The sequence below is a fragment of the Panthera onca genome, chromosome C1 (assembly GCF_046562875.1).
Source record: "Panthera onca isolate mPanOnc1 chromosome C1, mPanOnc1 haplotype 2, whole genome shotgun sequence".
Taxonomy (NCBI): domain Eukaryota; kingdom Metazoa; phylum Chordata; class Mammalia; order Carnivora; family Felidae; genus Panthera; species Panthera onca.
Window position 1 is genome coordinate 55647335 of NC_138346.1, and position 22422 is coordinate 55669756.

Consider the following 22422-nt stretch of genomic DNA (forward strand, 5'->3'; position numbering starts at 1 on the left):
AAGAGTATAGATTCATAGGAGTATCTGTAAGTACTTTGGTTAACCTTTAGTGCTCAATAATTTCCCAACTTCTAAAGAAAACAGTACTCGTTTTTTCACACAGTTCCTGATTTCTGTATTTCAAATACAAATGATATTGCTAAAACAGTCTCCTGGTGCCTTCCTTCCACCACTTCTGTAGCAGTATTGTCAGAAAGGCAGTCTCCAGGGTGCTGCAGTGGCTGCAGCCTTACTCAGCTGGCAGGTTAACCAGCTCACGTGGACCTTGACATCTGATATTGGCTGCAATTCATACGAAACAGTCATAGGATTCCCTTCTCCTGTGATAAACACTCAAATGGATTTTCATAGGGCCTGGTAACTTTCTCAAAGTATAATGGGTCCTCCATATTCTACTGAGGACAAGTCTTTTCTACCTTAAATACAGTGAAAACATGGTCAGTATAATGAATGAACTGCAATTTCATATGTTAACTAAATATTTCTATCTGATCCCCTGGTTATACCATACCTTCAATTCCCAGGATCCAAGTGTTCTTGAGTTACTGTTTCTAGAAAAGGAAATAATGCAATCCATTTATTAGAATTCAGATATTGAAATGAAACTTACCTAATAAGGATGACCTTTATGTTATCTCTCTTTACTGAAGTCATATGTAAAGCTAGTTGCTATGATTTTAATAGAGCTTACTAACCACATACAAAAAAGATCAAACTTGCAGGTGGCTATACCTCTGGATAAAAAGGCTATATAAATATTTAATTTATTCTTGACCTCATTGAATTTTAGTTTTATGCAAATAAGAAGTTACTGAAAATTCAACTGCACCTATAAATCAACAGTTTTTGGGTGCACCAAAAAAGCATTCATTTCATAAGAAGATTCACTTTAGGATTGTAAAAATACTCAGATACATACACATATATTTCTGTACTCTTGTGAGCATTCTTTTTTCATTTTTTTAAACACTCATGATCAATAAGTACATCACCTTCATGCTCCTTTGTCATTTAAAAAGAATGACATATATACCCATATTTCTTTAGAGCCAAAATCTTTGATGGTAATTTATGAAAATAATTCACTTCAAAATAAAAGTAAATAAAAAATAAAATTAGGTAGAAGCTTTGGGTGGCAAAAAGCAAATAATTACCATCCTATGCAAAAATATCAAAAAATATTTGCTAATATGAAAAAGCCAGCCTGATACCTTGTTATTTGTAAGACTGTTTTTCAATTTCTCATTGTAATTCATGTTTAACTGATATTAAAGCAGATGCTTAATTCTAAAAAATGCTTAAGGTAAAAAGACTTAGGAACTTCTCAATGTCTTACTTTTACAATAGTCCAACTTAATGTCCAATATATGGAATCTCTTTAGGCTAGTATACTGAAAAGAAAATGTCATTGGCTACCCTTTCAAAATCACTTAGGGAGCTTACTGAGACACTCACCCCCAAACCTGAAAACTCAGTGTACCTGTATTTTAAACAAATACCTGAGGTATTCTTGGTAGACACTTAAGTTTAAGAACCACTGCTTTACCCAATACAAATCCTGTCATTTCATGCTCAGGGCCTTAAATAACATCTGAATGCTGTAGTTCACTGTTTCTGAGTGGCAATGTTTATCACCACCTAGTGGTAAAATCCCTTATCTTATCTCCTATCTGTTCACTGATATCACGTAGGTACCAAGTAAAAGAGAATAAAATTCAGAGAACGAGAAGATTTTAGAGTAATAATTTCCTTAGTATTTTGCATTAATTTTTCATCTACAGTATATATGCTAGAAGAAAACAGTATATATGCTAGAAGAAACTTTCCTAAAACACATCCGTTGTTATATCATTGCCCTGTGTGCCTCTAAAAACACATTTCACAGTGCAAATTATGCTCTTCTTTTGGAAATACAGGGACGGAACATATTAGCATATTAAAACCTCTGGGAAATTTCACAATCGAAAAAATCTGTGCAATAATAACTATTTTCTAAATGTATTTGACCATGAAAACTTCTTCCCTAAAGAATAACGGACTTCTCTGAAGACATTAGTACTTCAAGGAACATAGCTTGGGACATGATGCTCTAGAAACAGCAAATCTGATACCTGCTTTCAGCATCTGTAACCTACAGTAAAAGACCTGACAATGAATTTACAAGAAAGTTTTGATCAGGCTTTGTTTTAAATGCTATTTATATTTGAACCACATATTTGAAAGAGAAATTTATTGATCTGAATTGCTTAACATTTTTTTCTTTTTTTAAATTAAAGAAATACACACCTAATAAAAATTCCACTATGTTGGCAATTTTAGTAACTGACATATGCAACGCATTTAAGGATCTGAATATAGTATTATGTTCTTATACCCAAAGTGGATTTGAGAAGTAAACATTTAAGTGAATACGTAAGTACTAGATTATTAAATGCTATTTCTTAGGTTCTAGAACTTCATCTTAAGAAAAACATGACATTCTGACTTTTCAAAATAAAGTTTTAGGGCTCACCTGCAAGAGAACTGAGACATGCAGTTGGAAAACACAACAGACGGTTGCACTGTAAAAGCAGTGTTTCGTAGGCAGAGAACAATTCTCCAAGTCTCTTTAGAATTAATATGAAGGAATCAAGGAAATATATCTGCATAAGACACTTTACTGAAACCACAACTGTTTGCTGAAACTGGCTGACATTAAATGCAGCATGGACAAGTTGGAATTACTTAATGCAAATAGAAAATCTGGAGGGCAGGAGGGTGTGAGAGCTGAAAGAGCTGAATCACCTGAAAGATTCAGCTTCTTCTGTTTGACCCAGTGAAAAACCTAAAGACTAATAGGTGATTAATTGTAGGGAATCATATTTTGTTAATTATGAGGATTAACCAAAGATGCAATGGACTCAGGTATGACTTAAGAGAACTCCCTTCCTACTTTTACACTGTTTAGATTAACCAGATGGCAGGAATATTTCTGGGAATATTCAAACATCACTTGAGTGGTAGAGACTGATAACCTGTAGGGCACCATTTGGTTCCAATCCATGAAAATGGAACTACGCGTGCAGTCAATGAGCTTAGGATGAATAAGTCTACTTGTTCATAATCAATCAACTCTCTTTACTTAGGTTTTTCATTTTGAATGAGAATATTTGCTTTTGAATGAGAATATTTGCTATAAAATGTGCCCTTTGGGGAGCCTGGGTGGCTCAGTTGGTTAAGCGACTAACTCTTGATTTCAGCTTAAGTCATGATCTCGCAGTCCTGAGATAGGAGCGCCGCATTGGGCTCCAGGCTGGGTGTGGAGCCTCCTTAAGATTCTCTCTCCCTTTGTCCCTCCTGCATGTGCTCACACATACTCTCTCTCTCTCAAAATAAATAAATAAAAATATGCTCTTTGGTTCACAAAGATTCCATTCTCATTCAGTAAGCCCTGCCTGGGAAGAGGAGATTGGAAGTTTTATCTCAATTTACTAAAATTACCAATTCAAAAAAAGAATTTTCAACTTTTAAATGGAGAGATGTCAAACTATGCAATACTCTATTACGCCCAGTGAACTTAATCTTTTATTATTTTTAGTTTAACTCAGAATGTGAAAGGCATGAGGAGGTACTTCAGTGGTTTTAATAACTGCATACCATTTATAATATCTTTAAGATGCTGAGTTTCTGATTTAGATACACCTTTTTGATACACATCATTCACCTCAATAGCAGCTAAACATTTTCCTTGGATTTTCAAAATACAAGCATAGTAGGGTCTTAATCTTTAATCTTTTTTTGAAATGACTATTCTATCATAATCTGTTCTGAAATTACATGTCATATTTTTGCAGTGACCATTGTATCTTGTATTTATAAAGGGAAAATGTCCACCCTCCCGCAAGGCCACTGATATTTAATTAAACTTATCAACAACTTAAAACTTTTTTTAATCACCGTTGCTCTATAATCTTAAAAGATCTTTACAAAATTACCAACACATTTTGGTGTAACTATAAAATATAGTCTAAAATATTTCTAATAATGTATTTTGGCTCTTGACTTAAAGTGTAAGTAGCCAATCTGGATGTGTAAGTTGAGCAATTACCATATTTTATTGAATCTAAGATGCAACTGACTGAAGGAAGCACTTTTATTTTGCGTTCTGTTGAGAAATAAAAACAGGTTGTCAACTATAGTATGGCACATAATCAGTATTAAGATGTTTCCAATTTGAGAAGTGTAAAAATGTGAAAAAAATGTGCATCTCAAAATCAATGAAATATGTCATTTAGTAAAATTCTAAACACTGTTGTATTTTTTATTCTCTTCTTTCACATAAATAAGGCATGATTTAGTCAAGCAAAGAAAACTTTATTTCTGCTACACATAACAACATATTGCTCTAAGAAACAACTATTATATTAGTTTTAGCACTGACGTGTGGATTCAAAAATTCATGTCAACAATTCGTGCTCCCCAGACAAAACAATGTTGTGCACGGACTACCAGGTATATGAAAAAAAAAAGCTGTCAACTGTCCACAGGGAGTGCGTCCAGTCACATTTTCAGTCAGTCAGCTGAGGATTATGTCATTATTTAGTCTTTGTTCTGTAGAAAGAACACAACACAAGTATGAAAATCATCACCTGAAAGGAAACAGCTGTTGTATATAGTATTCCTATAATGTTAGGAATTTCCTGTATTTCAAAGTAACCAATGTTATCTGCTTACTTAATCATAGACGCCCCCAAATAAGCAAAACCAAACTTACTCAGAAGGATGATGTAAACAGGTACTGAATTTCTGGAGGGAAAATGCTGTGAATTAATATAAAATCAGGATGCTCTGAAATACTAAAATGTTTATTTTCCTCAAATAGAAAGAGAAACATATTTTGCACATCAAACCCAGCTCAGAATAGAACTCAATTACTTTCAAAGTTGTACTCAGTTTTTCCTATTTTATAGGTGTAGCTCACCTAATCCTAGGCCTATTCCTCAGAGATAAAAGGAACCAACCTTTGAGTGGTGCTGGTGTTTTCCTGAAATTAAGGAAACAAACAAAAAAATGCTTCCCCCTCCCAAGAATTTCAATTTCAATTTTCATGTAAAACTTGGTAAACTTTCTCATTATTTTATTGAACCTTAAAATATGTACATTTACTTAATATACCAACAAAGGAGGAGAATCATTGGAGTCCACAGTAACTGGAAATCTACAGCAAAAATAAATTTAAAAACATAGAAAGCTAATATAGCTGATTATTTCCCACTATTTCCAGCTAACCTGACCCTACTTTATTTTTGCCCTGAATAGGTACAACAATTCAATAAAGGGAAAAAGGACAGATTTATATTTTATGAAGAGTCATGCTGAAGTATATGCACTTCCTCTATAATGCAGGGAATGGGATGAAGGTATGCCACTTTTACAGGGAAAAATGTGGTATGATAAAGCTTCATTCCCATAGCACTGGATGCCCACAGTCTGTATATTAAACTTTTAGTTTCTGACCATTTAGATGAGACAACATCTCAAAGATTTCACTGAAATCACCAATGCAACAGTTTTAGTTCATACTTGCAAAACATTATTTTTATAAAGACTTCTGCTGATTCATTTCTTTCACTAACCCTATTAAAAAAATCAGACTCAGGAAGGTGAAGAGGTCTGTCCAATCACAGTCAGGTATCAGAGTTAGAATTCCAAGCCAGATCTTCTGATTTTTAAGTACAATGTTTTTATATTATATAAATAATCACCAGGAAAGGCTCATCCACAAGAGTAATTCATACATTTTCCCCATAATAAAAACATAGTATTATTGTACTTTTTTAAGGACAAAGATTCTTTGAATAAAATAATTGCTACCTACATATTAAAATATCCAAAGACACAAACACATTTTTGTGTGCTATTTTAGAAGACAGCTGGCTAACCAGAATTCAGGTCTTAACATTTTATTTGTAAACATTAAAAAACAGCTTTAAGAACTTGCTAAGTCATTTTCACTGGCATTTTAATATTTCTACATTGTATGGGGTAATGGGAATGAATTTTATAATTAGATAAAATATTTTAAGACATTTCTAAATTAGGATTATTCATAATGGGTCCAAATATTGCCAAATGCCTTCTAGGTAGGAGGAACTCATCACCTGACTTGCTCTATATTAGAAGGTCATCAGCACTAAGGCATGAGACAATCCATTCTGATACTTGCTAGTTGCCATAATTGGTCAGAAAGAAAATTGATGTAAAATGAAATCTGCTTTCAAGTCAGTAACTTCAAAGTGAATCTAAAGTGCTTGCCAACTGCTATCATTTGACCAGCAGTGGACTTAGGAAAGCTGGCGTGTGTGGAAACAGGGAAATTGTCAGCTTCCCCTGAAACTCAGAATTCATTTCCAGAATAAAAAAGTGAAAGAGCTGAACATTTCTACTTTAAAGAATGTCTCCCTAAGCCATGGAGACGTGAGTTGAATTATCACAGAAAAAGAAATTTAAGTTTGATTCTGAAAACTAAAGAAAAAGGAATTCATATGGCTGTATGTACCATTATAATAGATAAAGAGTTTTTGGTAAATTGTCTGTATGTACCATTATAATAGATAAAGAGTTTTTGGTAAATTGTCTGGGTTCTTTTTTTTAATACAAATATGCATATGAGAATACTTTCTGAATGTGTAGTTTTAATGCACAAACTCACAAATTTAAGTCCACAAAAAACCAACATTTAAGTTCAAAAGTTCCAAAAACACGTATTATTTGATATTGCTTTTTAGGTATTACACTAGTGAGATGTCAAAACACTCTTTATAAAGGCTATTATAAATTAATTTATAAATCAAGACATTAATCCCTCAACTTAAAAAATCTTTAGAACTATTTCAATTTTAAAAAGTCACATAAGCATATAGTTAAAAGTCTAATGCTTAACATCTAAGACATTCACAAACAAAAAAAGCCACTATTTAATTTTCTATATTGAAATCTGATTTTATTTTATAGAAGGGCAAAAACACTCTCCCAGTAAACATCAAAAACATTTGTTTTAAGTTTACAAAATTCAGGTTTAAAAAATATATTGTGAAATTAACCTGTGCTGTGGTTTTATCAGCCAAGCTTTTTTAAGTCACAAGGCTTTTAACCGATAGCTTCCAAATCCCTAAAAAGAAAACTCTATACATATTCCTCTGGCTGTAATATTTAGCCGGTATGTTTTTAAAATTCAGAGTAAAAAGGGCTTACCTCAAGAATCAGTAAGTTCTCTGTCGTTTGTTAGACTCTTCCCTTGGGGAATCTGCCAACATAACTTTAAGTCTGACTCCATTAAGGATCTTTCCATGTAAAGTAGTAATGGCATCATTGGCGCTTATTCTATCTGCATACTTGGCATACCCCACGTTTTTTCCTGACACAAGGTAAACTTCGATCAGGTTACCAAAACGACTGAAACAAAGTAAAAAAAATCAACTGAAATTGGTAAAAATACAACTGCGTAGGTCCCAAAATTGGGGTCCATTCTGGACTCCTTTTCCATTCCTCTCCCCACACCCAATCTGCAAGCCAATCCTCCTTCTCAAGCACGTCTTCTATTAGTCAAGTTCTCTTCATTCTCACTCAGTTCCCCATCCTCATTCAGCCAGTCATGATCTTTTCCTTGGAATACTCAAACACGTTCCTCCCTTGTTTCCCTGCACCCTGGGCTGGTCCCTCTTTAAAATATTCTCTACCCAGTCTTCCCAGTGATCCCTCTAAAATACAGATATGATCATTTCCTCCCCAAAATTCTCTTCCAGGGTAAGGACAAACTCCCTAACGTGGCTTGTGGGCCTTTCTTGACATGGGCCTTGTTCTCTCCTGCTTCACCCTCCCACACAGTCTCTCAAATTCCATATTCTAATGATCTCCTTTCACATTCTCTCTGTAGGAATAACCATCCGAACGCCCTCCTTTCTTCTATAGCTAAGTTATCATTGTCTATCAGGTCTCCGTTATACCTTGCTTCTTTAAGAAGTCTTCTCAGAGTCTTAAAAGTAGATGCTCCTCTCATGTATTTCATAGCCTGCACATTCCTTTTCACAACACTAACCTCACTAGGCTGTAACAATACCAACTTCAGTAGGCTGTAATATCCTACCTACTTGTCTGTGTCCTATATGAGATTAGCTCTCACAGGACAAGGACTATAATGTCTTACATAATACATTTTGTTTACACAATGTCTCTTGCACACAGCATGGTGACCACCTGGCACAAAGGATATGCTCAAGAAATAAACTACATGAATCAATTAAATGAACTACTGATATTTTATGCAACTGTTCAATGAGTTTCCTGGTGTTTTTTTTTTAATTCACTAACATTGTTGTAAGGCAAACAGGAAAAAGACCAAAAAGAAAAAAGTTAAGATTCAAGGAGTTCTATTAAAAAAACAACAATTAACAAGTGCCTTCCCTTTTTCTGTATTTATTATATACTCTTCCTTACAATCAGGTAATTGTTTACTCAACATAATTCTTAAGGTTCCAACAGAGTGTGGACAAAATAGAAGATGCTTAGTAAACTGTTCAGGTGAAATACTACTACAAAGGGAAAGATATGTAACAAGAATTTTAGAGGACAGGTCTATTTTTTACCAAGAAACAAATGATTTGTCCATTTTATGCATGCAACTTTTCAAAACAATACTGTATGTTTTATGTCTTTAAAAGAAAATCGGAAATTCTGTGTGGAGACTTAGGATATGTAAATAGTAGAGAAGGAAATCATCGTATATTTTAAAAGGTCATATAAATAAGGAATTTTTCTAAACTGCAAAACAAATCATTTCTACCTGATTAAGTATTGGATATAGAAGTTTCAAGATTGTGAGAGGACTTAAATTACTAGTTTAAGTAAATTATATTATAAAACGTAACTTTGTGGAATTGAAATCTTACCAGAAAATATCCTCTAATACATCTAAAGGTAAAGGATGAGGATTAAACACGATAAAAAGTCTTTCTTTCACAGGAGTTTCAGGAGGGGCTTTTTTTTTGCATGATGGAAGTACAACATCTGTCTGGATTTGAGGCAACTGTGATCCAGAATTTCCTCCAAATTGCTGTTGAAGAGAGGTACAAAAACAAGAAAAAGAAAAACTGCACTTTAAGGATTTTAAAGCCAAGAGCTAAAAAGATATATATATCATGGCTCCTATGTGATCTTTTACTACAGCTCTGAAAATTTTCTTTCATAGGTAACAAACAGAGGCCACATTTATTACATACCCTATTGATGTACTACAGAGATTAAATTCTTACCTACTTACCAGAAATTGCTGCTGATTTGGGTTATTCCACACCATTGATGCAAGCTGTGCTGCTACCATCTGCGTTGCCATTTTTCTAAGGAGACTAAAGATAACAACTGATAATTTACAGAAAACTAGAGATATTCAGTCTCTTACCCGTAACTTGTTTTGTGTGACTTCCTCACCCAAGAGGTCAACTGCTTTCTATTTTTATTCTTCAAGTCATATTATGTACGCCCTGCTTTAGACTCTCCTGAGATGGTACTTACTCTGTTGCATTACTCCCATCATCAATGAAGGAAACACCTATCCGATTCCCAGGAGGGTACTGAAATCCATGTAACTTGTATTTTGCATAAATAGCTGATGCTACATTAAAATACTGAACCACTCCATGACCTAAAACAAAGTAGAGAATCGGGAATTAAAAACAAAAAACAAAGAGAATACCTAAAGCCTGTGTTGCCATAAAAATGAAACAATATAGAAATACCCTAGTATCACACAACCAGTAAATACAGAATCAAATGGGTCAGAAAACAACGTTCATATATATATATATATATATATATATATATATATATATGTGTGTGTATGTGTGTGATATATATATATGTGTGTGTGCAACAGCTGTGTTCCTACAAAGTCTAAACCAGATTTTGTTAACAATATAAACATGATATTTTAAGGAAAATGAAATTACTAGTGTAAGTTTTTTCCAACGAATTTAATTTTAGAATATTGGTGTTTCTTATATGACAGATACACCTAAAACCAAGCAGTTTTTCTTAAATATTTATTCTTTGAAATATACTTTGAAATTCTAAAATTTTCCCTATCATACTGAGCAGGAAATGAAACGAGGGGAATATATAATCTGATAAGAACATACAGTCATCTGGCTAGCTACAGTGGTAGAGAAAGGAAAAGTGGTATATATGAAAAACAAAAGGTAGGGAACAGAGAATCTTAGATTAGAAGTCACAGATTACACACTCTTTTTGAGAGCTTTCAGCTATGGAAACAGATTTTAATTCAGGAAGATGATGCTGAAGGTGGTGGGGGGTGGATAATTTTATACCGGAGTCCTTACATGGAGAGCCCAGGAGCTTATAACACAACCAAAAAAGTTTCCATAATATATTTACAATACAACCCACTTAGGGGGAAACACTGCTATAATTTAAGGGTCCTGTCTAAACCCAAGCATCGCAACATTTTAATGAAATTAAAACTCAGAAAGCAAATGAATATATAAAACCAATTCAGATAGGACTTTATATGATGATTCCTCTATCAATAAAAAAGTGTTCCAATGACACATGTATTTATTTATCAGACACATTCAACCAAAGAAACAATACAGAAGGTGAAGGAACAAATACATTTCAACATAACAGATAAAAGGGAAAGAAATACAGAATAAAATTACATATAACAACAAATGTGCCAGAAAACACAAAATGTGTGCACACAAAATAGTCAGAATAAAGAAGAGGTTGAAGATGGTCCGAAGTAGGTTCACATGCAGTCCTGCTAACAGACCAGGGCTGGGAAGAGTAATAGTGAGGATGTGTGAAGAGTGGCACTACTCCGCTCCAGGCCCGTTAGCCTATATGACCTGATTAACACCTTCCCACTTATGCTCACACCCATGGCACCCTAAAAGCACTACGTCAAGTGTATCTATAGGCCAGGAACAGATGCCAAGTATGACTTCTCTATACTCCCCTTACCTCAAATTCTTTAAAAGAAACTGACAAGCCCCTTAGACTTACTGAGTGCCTATTATGTGCCAGGACTTGCATTAGGTATTTTACATATAGTATTTCTAATTCTTTTTTTTTTTTTTTTAACGTTTATTTATTTTTGAGACAGAGAGAGACAGAGCATGAACGGGGGAAGGGCAGAGAGAGAGGGAGATACAGAATCGGAAGCAGGCTCCAGGCTCTGAGCCATCAGCCCAGAGCCTGACGCGGGGCTCGAACTCACGGACCATGAGATCGTGACCTGAACTGAAGTCGGACGCTTAACTGACTGAGCCACTCAGGCGCCCCTATAGTATTTCTAATTCTTATCTAACCCTGGTACTGATAGTATTAATAATCCCCTTTTACATATAAAGAAAGAAAGGCCCAGACAGGATAAGCAATTTGCCAAGGTCTCAGAGCTACGTGCCAGCACTGGGATTTCATTTGCACCTGAGTCAGATGCGAAATGGAATGCCAACCATTTTCCATTGTGCCACAATGACTCCATTTCTTAAAAGCCTTAAAAAACAAAAAACAAAACAAAAAAACCTTAAAAAATTACAAAAATGGTTAACATGAGATATTAGGTTTAACCGATTAAGTAACAAGTTCAAATGCCTGATAGTAGAGCCTTGCTTCAATTAAGACTGGGAAGATGTAGTGAGAGAAAGAGAGCAATTAGATACTTGAAATGAAGGGAAGGAGTTTTTTTGAGGTATAAGCTTAAGAAAAAGACTTAGGGATGAGAAGGACACTTTAAGGGTTTTATAACTTCGTCTAGCATTAATCAGCAGTACAGAGACTCCATTTTGGCTGCACAAATGGAAACAGAGAATGCTCTATTTTATAAGCGTTAAAATGTATATATTTTTTTATTTTTTATTTTTTTAATGTTTATTTATTTTTGAGAGAGAGACAGAGCATGAACGGGGGAGGTTCAGAGAGAGGGAGACACAGAATCTGAAACAGGCTCCAGGCTCTGAGCTGTCAGCACAGGGCCCGACGCGGGGTTCAAACTCATGGACCGCGAGATCATGACCTGAGCCGAAGTCGGCCGCTTAACCGACTGAGCCACCCAGGCGCCCCTAAAATATTTTTAAAAAATAAATGACTTTGTTTAAAGGAGCTATAATCCCAGGGGGTTATTTATTAAGGTATCGCTGTATTTGAAAATTTAAAGTGGAAAAAAGAAAACAAAATTGTCACACACAGAGTATCTGACATCAAAAGTGCCACTGGAGAAAAGACATTTTATCAAAACACAGTATGTTTAAAAATAATAGACATTATTTTACCATAATTAGAATAAGGATCTCGTTGAACTTCACAGTATTCCAATCCTGGTACTATATCAAAAATACTGAAAAGCTGCTCTTCAGTGAAAGGAACTCTTGATACAACTGACAGGCGTTTGGAGATAGCTTCTTGGCCTCTGTTGTCATTCTTGTCAAAACTTGAAAATTCAGATTGTTGTTCTCCAACAACATAAAAAAAGTATATCTTTAAATTTCTATACAGTTGAGAATTCATTTAACATTTATGTACTAGAAAGTAAGATGCACTGTCATTGCATTGGAACTTGTTCATTGCATTGGACAAGGAACCGTGTTTTGTCATATGCTCTTGGTCATTAGCACTATCAGAAGGGACCAATGGTGAGGAAACAGAGAATTCTTCCCACTCCCCTGCCTTCAACACAGAAAGTTAAGTAGAAATGTGTAGTCTAACTTCACAGGAATAGGTTTAGTACGCAAAACTACAAAATATGGCAAGTGTTTCATCTAAAAGAAAGTTATGCCAAATAACATTTACAGGTCTTACTTTCATCAATTATTTCCCCCTTCATCTGGCTTCCACTTTTGTCATTCCTCTCCTTTCTTTAGCCCTAGTTTGAAAGCAGCAGTATCTTAGGGATAAAAATCTTAGGACTCACACTGAGGGGACAGAAGCAGATGTCTTTTATACTTTCTGGTTGGCTACACAGAGGCAGAAGCTCACTCAAAAAAGTGGCGTGACATAGTTTAATATCTAGATACATAACTAACCACAGAAAACTACAATTGGAAATATGTTAAATGAGTGTTACATATTAAGGACATGAGAAGTCATGACAAACTTCTCAAAAAAACCCTACTACATTAATTTTGATTCACTAAGTCAGATTTACAGACTACTGATAAAAGAATATTTTATAAAATCCAAATCAGATTGCATATACTGCTTATACTATTAAAATAAAGAATAGCTTACTCACCGAATGGAAACATATTTACTCTAGGTTCATGTCCCAATGTCTCCTGCCTCATGTTATAATAGTCTTGTTCTGAGGATTCAGATGCTTTATTTTTAGGTTCAGCCAAGATTGCCCTAAAACCTGAAAAAAGAATCTATGATTTTCAAACTTCATAGTAAATTTAACATACCTGCAAATATACATTATTGCCAGTGCTTGACTTAGCTTTATAACTATTAATTTCATAAAACAAAATCTATACAAAGGCCACCTGCACCAGACCTACTTCTTTGCTTTTTGGAAGATGGCAAAAAATAAATAGAGCGAGAACCCCAAATTATGGGTCAATGTAGACATGCAAAATCAGCAATTCTTTTTCATCCTTTCCAATCTCCCCCTACTACCAAGTAAAATCATCATTCATTCTCCCTGGGTCAACATTAAAATCCTAGAGGGCTTTTCACATTCAACATGTCAGCAAGATTCTTCCTTTAAAATGTATTTAGAAAATGTTATCTTTTATTCTAATTTCCCTGACTTTGTTTCTAAGTTAGATTCCCTTCAATTAATTACAACAACTCTTTAACTGGTCTGCCTATGGAGCAAAGGTTTTAAGCATGGGTTCAAGGATGAGCTTCAAAAGGTGAGAAGGTTCCATGAGCCCTCTGAAACTTTAAACAAAATGCTTATATATGTGCACATGGGCATATTTCAAAGGAGAAGGTTTGTAGCTTCAACCATAGTATTCAGTGGCTCTAAAAAGGATAAAACCAGCCACTTTGAATTCTTTCTCTGGAAATCCATCCTTGATACTGTACTTAGATCAACTGCCCAGAAACAGTTATTTTTCTCCTTTTAAAACAATCTACAACGGAATCCTAACATGGACTAAGCTTGAACTCTTCGTGATCTCCCATGTATGGTGCCAATGTACTTAATGTTGTCTCCTAATTTCTCAACAATATTATGTTTTATTCAGATTGCTGCCTTCACAGCATTAAGCAAAGACATGTTTATTTCTATCTCTGGGCCTCTGCAAACACTGCTCTCACCTTCTGTCCTGCCTAATTTATACCAAATGTAAATCTCACCTCTAGATGTGTTCTTGTGCTCTCAGTGCACTTGTTTTTCACCACTGATGGACCATAGCACACATTTTTGAACATTTCCTCATCTCGCAAATTTTTATTGAGTCTATTATAAATAACAGTATCTTTGATAGAAATCTCAATAAATCTTTACTGAGGGCCTATAACTGTACTAGGTAGAAGGAATAACAGAGACAGAAACATAAAACATACTCCCTGCTTTCAAAGAGCCTTTTAAAAAATTCTCCTAATATTCTTTAACAATTTTTTACTAGATCTTGGCTACCCAATATAGTTAAACTCCTTAAAAGCTATATATTCCCTCTGTACCTCTTTACTTAACATATTGCCAAGTATACCATAGGTACTCAATTAGTGCTGTCTGAGAAATTTAGAAGGATCTGAGAGAAAATTTTGGTATATATCTTAGGCTTACCTAAGAATTCTAGTGATTAGCAATAATTCTTCAGTACATATAGATCTTCATAAAACCCTAAAACCTAGAGTATTCATCATTTCTAAAGGTCAATATAACTAGAAGTATGACAACAAAGAATATTTTCCTTGGCTTCTTTAAAATTCTTATTCTTCATTATGTACACTAATAGGAAAAGATCCAATTAATGTCACTCTAGCTTCAAATTAACCTAATGTATATTTATTTACCTATATGAGCATATATAACACTAAACCCCATCCTTAACCTGTGTGTTTATTGGTAAATTTAATTCTATTTAGGGTTTAGGTTAAATATGAACAAATTTTACAGAAAACTTGAGTTTTTTCAATATAAAGAAAAAAAAATTTTTTTGAGCCTGAAAGGGTAAGTCAATTTAATACTTAAAAATTTTAAATATTAAAATAAACCCCCAAACCTTAGAAGTAATAACCAAAATATGGTAACAGTATTTTCACTTACTAAGTTAATGTAGTTGCCCATATTTTTCTTCAAGATGGCGCCTCAACAAAAGCTTAATCACAGCCCTCAAATACTTTTCATCCCAGGTATATATATATTTAAACTCCCATTGCTAAGATTAAATTAGCAGGTATGGTTATTAGCAAAAACCAGTATTAGATTCCATTATTTAGAATAATTAAAAGTTTAAAGAAAGTCTTCAACATGTTAAATGAACACATCCTTACTTCGATCACAGTTTTCTATTGCTTGGGCAGCTTGTGATGGTTTTAAGTATCGAACATAGCCCAAACCTTTACTTTCTCCAGTTACTTTATTCTTAATAATGCTGCAGTATTCGATATCTCCATACACCTATGGGAGTTAAAAGAAATGATCTTAGAGGAGTCAAAATCAGTAACTGTGAACAGATTATTTCAGCTTAAAATTTGTTTATTTGCACCCTTTATTTGCAAAACTAGAAATAACAATTAGAATATATAGCCATTTTTAATAATAGAATCAAAATGTCACAAACTAATGAGGCACTAGAAAAAAACCATAATAATGATATAAGCAAATAACATAATCAAAATCATGATGATTTTCATTTTCATTTTCTGAGCATTTGCTTTACATATATTTCCTTCAAGGAAATAACAATCCTTCAAGGGGTGTGTGTGTGTGTGTGTATAATATATAAGTTATTTCACAGACAAGGAAACTGGGTCTTAGAGAGGAAATCAAATAACTTAGTCTAAGTCATGGAGGGAGAGTAAGAATGTGTACATGGTTTGGAAAGCTCCAAAGTCTTAGTGGTGATTACAAGCTGGAATCGAACCTTCCATATTTGAACCTGGCTCAGTCCCTTATTAACTGGGCAGTTTATTTATCCTCTCTGAGCCTGTCTCCTTATCTGTTAAATGGGGCTAATAGCTATACCTACTTCATAGGGTTATTTTAAGAGTTAAATGAACTAACAGACCTAAAGTGCTTATATAGAGTTTGGGACACACTAAACATTAGTTATAGTTATAGTCGTCTGCCTTCTAACAGGACATAACTGTGTATTCTTTTGAAGAGAAGCCTCACAAAATATATAACTAAAACACACAGGTTTACTCAGTCAATTCTCCACATGAAAAATATGGGTAAAAGTTTATTTTTAATGTTGGGAGAAATATGGGATATAAATTCTTAGGGCTTATTTTTTTTTAATAGTTATTGAGAGAGAAAGAAAGTACATGAGCAGGGGAGGGGCAGAGACAATTTTAATCCTAAACAGGCTCTGCACTGTCAGCAGAGAGCCCCAGGCAGGGTTTGAATACCACCAACCATGAGATCATGACCTGAGGCTAAATCAAGAGCAGGATGCTTAAGCAACTGAGCCACTCAGGCGCCCCATTAGTGTTTATTATTTATTTCATAAAATTCTCATGCACCCAATTAGCAACTTAATTATTATACATTTGGATAAAAATGTCATATTTGTTTGCTCAGAAAAAGATAAGAATTTATAAATATATAAGGTAACAACTTTTTTCTTACTTTTGGAGGAAGTATGGACTATGTATTTTTGGTATTTGTTATTTTTGAGGTATTTTATTCAACTCTCAATTGAATTTTCAGAGAGAGAAAGTCTGAAAATTACTTTTGACTATTTTCTTTCTTATTTGTTGCCCACCTAATTCATAGTATTGGGAAAATTAGTAGATAATGGATAAAAAGTTACAACTCATAACAATTTGAGAATTGCTTTTTAGTAATTGTTAGTGAAAGTATATCATTGCATATAAAAGTCATTGGCTATAAAGAGATTTAAAATGATCTTCAAATTTCACTATCAGTCATTACCATAGCTCTTGCTATATATATAGTTCAGAGCTGTAGATTTTTTCTTTAAATATAAGTCCTTAACTTTAGGACAAAAATTCTGTAAAGGATGAGCCTTTCTGTGAATAAGTACAAGATCAACATGCCATAGGCTTTGTATATAAATAGATAATATAGTTCACACACTTAGGCTTGCTTCATTTACCTCTACATGAAAGCAACAGAGTGGTGAGAGGGTGCTTTGAAATTGTAAAGACCAAGAGCAGGTTCTGGATTCAGACAGTCTGGGTTTAAATCTTGGTCCACCACCTACTATGTATGTGACCTAATTTAAAATTCTGGGCTTTAGACTTCATTTTCCTGAATCTGGCAGAAAATATCATCATTATGTTTCTTATATGGCAGAAAACATCATCATTAATATGTTTTTCATCATTTTCATGTTTTTTAAAAAGTTAGTTTATTCTAGCTTTACTATTTTAAAACTAGATTGAAATAGATGACTTAGAAACAATTATTTAATTCACCACCACCACCAGCCTAATGATCTAACTCGATCAACACTTAAGATTTAGTAACCATATAACCGATTTAGGATTGTAAATTATCATAGATGCTAGCTGATTAAAAAACGTAAGTACCTTAAATTTTTCCCGCAAATCTTCTTCTGTGTAGGACTTTGGTATCATGACAAATATTCTTGTAAGTTCTTCATCTTCAACATCTCGGTGACTTCCAGATGATCTGGACTGAGCAATGAAAACCTAAGCAACAAACATAATCCAAAAATAATGTGAAAAATCAGTTAACTGTTTTCCTATTCCTTAAGTACATTTACTTCATTATTAGTATGAGATGCATGTTAGGTTAAACACAATGTAATAGGGTCTTATCAAAAAGTTTTTTTAAAGCAATTTTTACTGCAATGACTTTTTATATGAGATAATAACAATCTCTGCACTGTTTTTCCAAATCTATATTTATATCTATATAGATATATAGATATTTTTTTTAATGTTTTTTTTTTTTTAATTTTTTTTTTCAACGTTTTTTATTTATTTTTCGGACAGAGAGAGACAGAGCATGAACGGGGGAGGGGCAGAGAGAGAGGGAGACACAGAATCGGAAACAGGCTCCAGGCTCTGAGCTGTCAGCACAGAGCCATATGCAGGGCTTGAACCCACAAACCGCGAGATCATGACCTGAGCCGAAGTCGGACGCTTAACCAACTGAGCCACCCAGGCGCCCCCCCAAATACATTTTTACTTTTGCATTTTTGTTTACCAAGGGCAAGCCAGTGCACTGAAAAAGAATAAGTACTCTGTAGCTGCTGGGTACAGTGTTCAATAGATGTCAGTTTCATAGCTGATTAACAGTGTTATTAAAATATTCCTTATCTTTGCAAATTTTGTCTAGTTGTTCTATCAGATACTAAGAAAGGAGTTTAAATACCTGATTGTGAATTTATCTTTCTCCTTCTGGTTCTACCAATCATGCTTCACGTATTTTGAAGCTGTATTATTGGCTGCATAAACATTTGGGATTGTTATGTACTTTTGATTGATATTTTTATTCCTATGAAATTAACCTGTTAATACTCCTTGTGTTGATGACCATTTTGTACAACATCACACCAGCTTTTCTTATCCTTTTACTTTCAACTGCTTTGTATCCCTTGTACATAGTATTTAGCTTTTTTTTTTTTTTTTTACAAATCCTGATAATCTCTGCCTTTTAATTGGAATGTCTAGTCTACTAATATTTAATGTAATATTGACACAGTTGGGTTTAAGTCTAGGATGTCATATTTTTAATTGTTTTCTTTCTAATATGTACCTTTAAGAAAAGGTAACATAACCATAATTAATGGATCGTCTCAGTGACCACCCAAATGATTTATGTAAGTAAGAAAATGAACAGCACTACCTGAGGCTCCATTTTCTACTGTTAGCATTTTCTACTATTTAGTTTTACTGAAAACATCATCTGTGACATTGGACTACTTAGATTATCATTACTTGGATTATGACATTAGATTATTACTTTATAATATAAATTGTTTGGGTTTTATATTATTCTAGAGGAATCTTAAAATCTCTAACTAGGATTGTGGATTTTTTTATAGAGCCATAAGGATAAGAACTTTAATGGCTAGTTTTGTTTTTTATAATTTGAAGACACGTAATAAACTTAATATAAATCACCTTACAAGCCCTTAAGGCTTCTTTTTTCTTTTACTTTAAAGGGGGAGCTGTATACCATTTGAGTATGAGAAAACCTGAACTTATGGATTTCTAGAGTAGGAGGCAGCAACCAAAAGGATAGAAAACCTATAAAGCCAGGGGATTTTAGAAGTACTAAAACATAAAGTCATTATGTTCGCTTGGAAAACAGCTGTCATAGAGGTGAAGGGCCTTGTTTACAAGATATAGCTGGAGACATATTCCTATGTCTCCTAACAGAGTCCACTGTTACTCCTTCAATAAACTTACACTACCTGCCAAACAGTGTATGAGGTATTAGTAATAGAATATTGAGTAATACAGAAATGACCCACTAGAAAGTCTAGTGGATGTATTGGTAATGGATGATCAATAGAAAAATAAAATAGGAAACATTTAAGAATTTGGGAAGACATTGGGGGGCAAAAAGAATCTCAAGTAAGATTTGAGGTTGTAGGTGTCATCAAATCACAAATTTCTAAATTTTAGAAGACCGGAGTGTTTCAAATTTCCAATAAGGCAAGCAGTGTCTGAGCAGAACACATGTATAATAATTAGCCACCTAATGGATGATTTCTCCTGAGATTTATGTTCAGACTACAGGCTCTAAAGAGGCATTCTTGCAAAGCTAGAAAACAAGACTTTTCTACATTTTAGGTTTACCCCTTTCCTCCAGGTAATGTAGCTGGTCACAAAATAACTCTTACCTAGTCAATCTTTTCTGGCTCTAGGCCTATAATTTTCTTATTTGTCTCATAGATACTACGGAACTTTGCGAAAGCAAACTACATGAGAAAAGTTGAAGCTGTGTTAATTTAACTGGAAATACTAAAAACAATAACCACAGTAACAACAAACAAACAAAAAACTACATTCTAGTGGAAGACAGACAGAGCTGAACCTGCTGAAGAATGAACTTAGTCTAGCTAGGCCCTGTAGTCCAACAACCCTCTGTCTGAAACTGAGTGGACCAAAATGTGAAAAACAGAACTTCAACTTTATTTTGGGGAATAACTTTTCTGTGATTAAAAAGGAGGGTCCCAGTATTGGGGCTTTTACTTCTCTTGTAGGAATTTAATCAAGGAAAGAGGATTCTATAGGTTTCAGATCTGGAGCATTTTTTTGGGTTACCAACAGATCTCTGTGGTTATATTCAGAAAGTATAAAAACCTTCTCGATTAATTTAATTGGAAGGAGATAAAAATTAAATCAATCTAGGGAATCAACAAACCACAGCTTACTCTTTTTCAATAGCCCATGATCTAGGAATTGTTTTTACATTTTTAAAGGGCTGTTAAAAGAAAGAAAATATGTGACAGAGACTGTATGTGGTTCACAAAGCCTAAAATATTTACTATTTGTCCTTTTACAGAAACAGTTTGTCAGCCATTGATCTAGTATATGCCGTGGCCTTACAATTCATCTTACTGATGATCTGTTCTGCTCCATTTCAGAAGGTTGGGGATGGAAGTAAAGGGCACGTCTATGGTCTACTGTGTTGTTGGTATATTCCTATGTTCCTTCTCTTTTGTGGATGGAGGCATAGGGAAGACCTCCAGAGACTGAACTCTCTCTCCGTCTTTCATTTATAAAAGTCAGTATTAGTAGTATTCTTATCAGTTCTCTGTTGTAAGTGGAAAAAAACAAGAAGGAAAAAGTTGAGGGAAAAGAATTTTGTGGAAGGCTCCAACAGAGTTACATATACAGCAACTATTTCTACACGACGGGCGGGGATACAGTTTAAGCAACTGTCAGATCCTCAGGACTGGGTCCTGAACTCAGTCCACAGCCAGTAAGGAAGGACATTTTGGCTACTAATGACCACCAAGATCTATGCGCGGGGTCTACCTTGTGACGAGCACTGTGCTAAAAGCATAGATTAAAACGAATAACCGTCAAAATCATCCTTCCTGCCACGTGTCAGTTTTGTTACTTTTACACAAGTCTGGAAACTCAATATAAAGACCTCCAGGGTGAACTATGAGTACGCAAAGAAACAATAATAGCACAACTACACTACCATCACAATGATTTGGCTCTTCTTAAGGCAGTTTATTTTGGGTTGCTTTCAAAGAAAAGTGGCAGTAACAAAACGTTTGCCAATTATAGTTTCGCAAAGAGGGCTTAATTAAAATGATTTTAAAAATCACAACGGTGTGACAAATCTAAACAGCAGCAGTCTGAGTCACCTCCACTCAAATATTATATACATGCATACTTTCGTGTGGCACTGGGAAAGCGCCCAACACCAGAGAGGCCACATTTAACGTATGTTTATCAAGTTGCTAAGCTCCGTACCACCTCGAGGAAAAGCAAACTAATCTATTTTCATACATGGTAAACGGGGTTATGAGAGAGGAGGGCCAGAGGTGGGTCGTGGAAGCCAGAGCTCTGGACTAGACATGGCGGGAGTAGGGGAGAGGCCCAGTCACTATAGCTCCGCGGCCCAAGTCGGGGCCGACATTCTTGCCGCACCTCGGGGCTGCCTCGAGCGCCGGGCGGCCCGAGAAACCCTGTGCGGAACACCATCCGCCCCTCCTCCCGCCCCCGGAATGCCAGGCACCGCCCACTTCGCTCCAGGGAGCGGATGTACTACCTCGACCCCACCTGACACAGCTTCGGGTGCAGGAAGGCCCATCCCCTCCCGCTCCCGCGGGCATCCCAACCCGGGCACCTGCACCTTGATGGGCTTGGTGTCGTTGGGGCTGAGGCACTGGCCGTGCATCTCCTCCATGGCCCTGCAGGCCTGCGAGCTACGGGCAAACTTGACGAAGGCGATGCCCTTGGACTCCTTGGTGTGCTTGTCCCGCACCACCCAGATGTCCTGGATCTCGCCGAAGGGCGAGAAGCGCTCCCTCAGCACCGACTCGGGCGTGTACTTGCTGATCACCAGGAAGATGCGGCTGTTGGGGGGCTCGTCCAGGCTATCCACGCCCGGGCGGAACCCTCCGCCGCTCGCACAGCTGCCTGCTTCGTCCATGATGTTCCAGCCCGGCGCGGGAGGCAGGCCCGGGTCCCCTTTAGTTCTTGTCTTCTCAGGCGCGCCAGCCACCACCGTGGTCGCACACCCAGCCGTTGCGGGTCCAGGGCTCCGCTTCCGGAAGACGCAAGGGTCTC

The 22422-nt window shown here is 35.4% G+C and overlaps 1 protein-coding gene and 1 long non-coding RNA gene across 3 annotated transcripts; both read right to left on the minus strand.

Annotated features, from left to right (window-relative positions):
- Positions 1-4332: 4332 nt before the first annotated feature.
- Positions 4333-6568, minus strand: LOC144617149 (uncharacterized). The gene is made up of 2 exons (XR_013557248.2): positions 4754-6568; positions 4333-4590 (listed from the first exon to the last, which is right to left on the minus strand). It is a non-coding gene; the product is annotated as an uncharacterized LOC144617149 (long non-coding RNA).
- A 665-nt stretch (positions 6569-7233) lies between these two features.
- On the minus strand, positions 7234-22422 carry RBM45 (RNA binding motif protein 45). 2 transcript variants are annotated; one of them, XM_060621935.3, is made up of 9 exons: positions 21986-22422; positions 17725-17847; positions 15499-15625; positions 13286-13405; positions 12327-12506; positions 9550-9679; positions 9299-9383; positions 8928-9091; positions 7234-7434 (listed from the first exon to the last, which is right to left on the minus strand). In XM_060621935.3, exons 1-9 carry the CDS (start codon positions 22283-22285, stop codon positions 7242-7244), a joined length of 1422 nt encoding a protein of 473 aa, XP_060477918.1. In that variant the 5' UTR covers positions 22286-22422; the 3' UTR covers positions 7234-7241. The 2 variants fall into 2 exon arrangements, with proteins under 2 accessions (XP_060477918.1, XP_060477917.1); XM_060621934.3 differs by having other exon boundaries at positions 21980-22422.

Excerpts from the sequence above, each read along its gene's own strand:
- RBM45 (XM_060621934.3), bottom strand. The coding sequence starts at position 22,285 with ATGGACGAAGCAGGCAGCTGTGCGAGCGGCGGAGGGTTCCGCCCGGGC. Across the intron at positions 9,680-12,326 it reads AGATCCTTATTCTAATTATG|GTCATGGAGTGGTTCAGTAT; the intron begins GTAAAATAATGT and ends ACTTTGTTTTAG. Across the intron at positions 9,384-9,549 it reads GATGGGAGTAATGCAACAGA|TCTCCTTAGAAAAATGGCAA; the intron begins GTAAGTACCATC and ends TGTTATCTTTAG.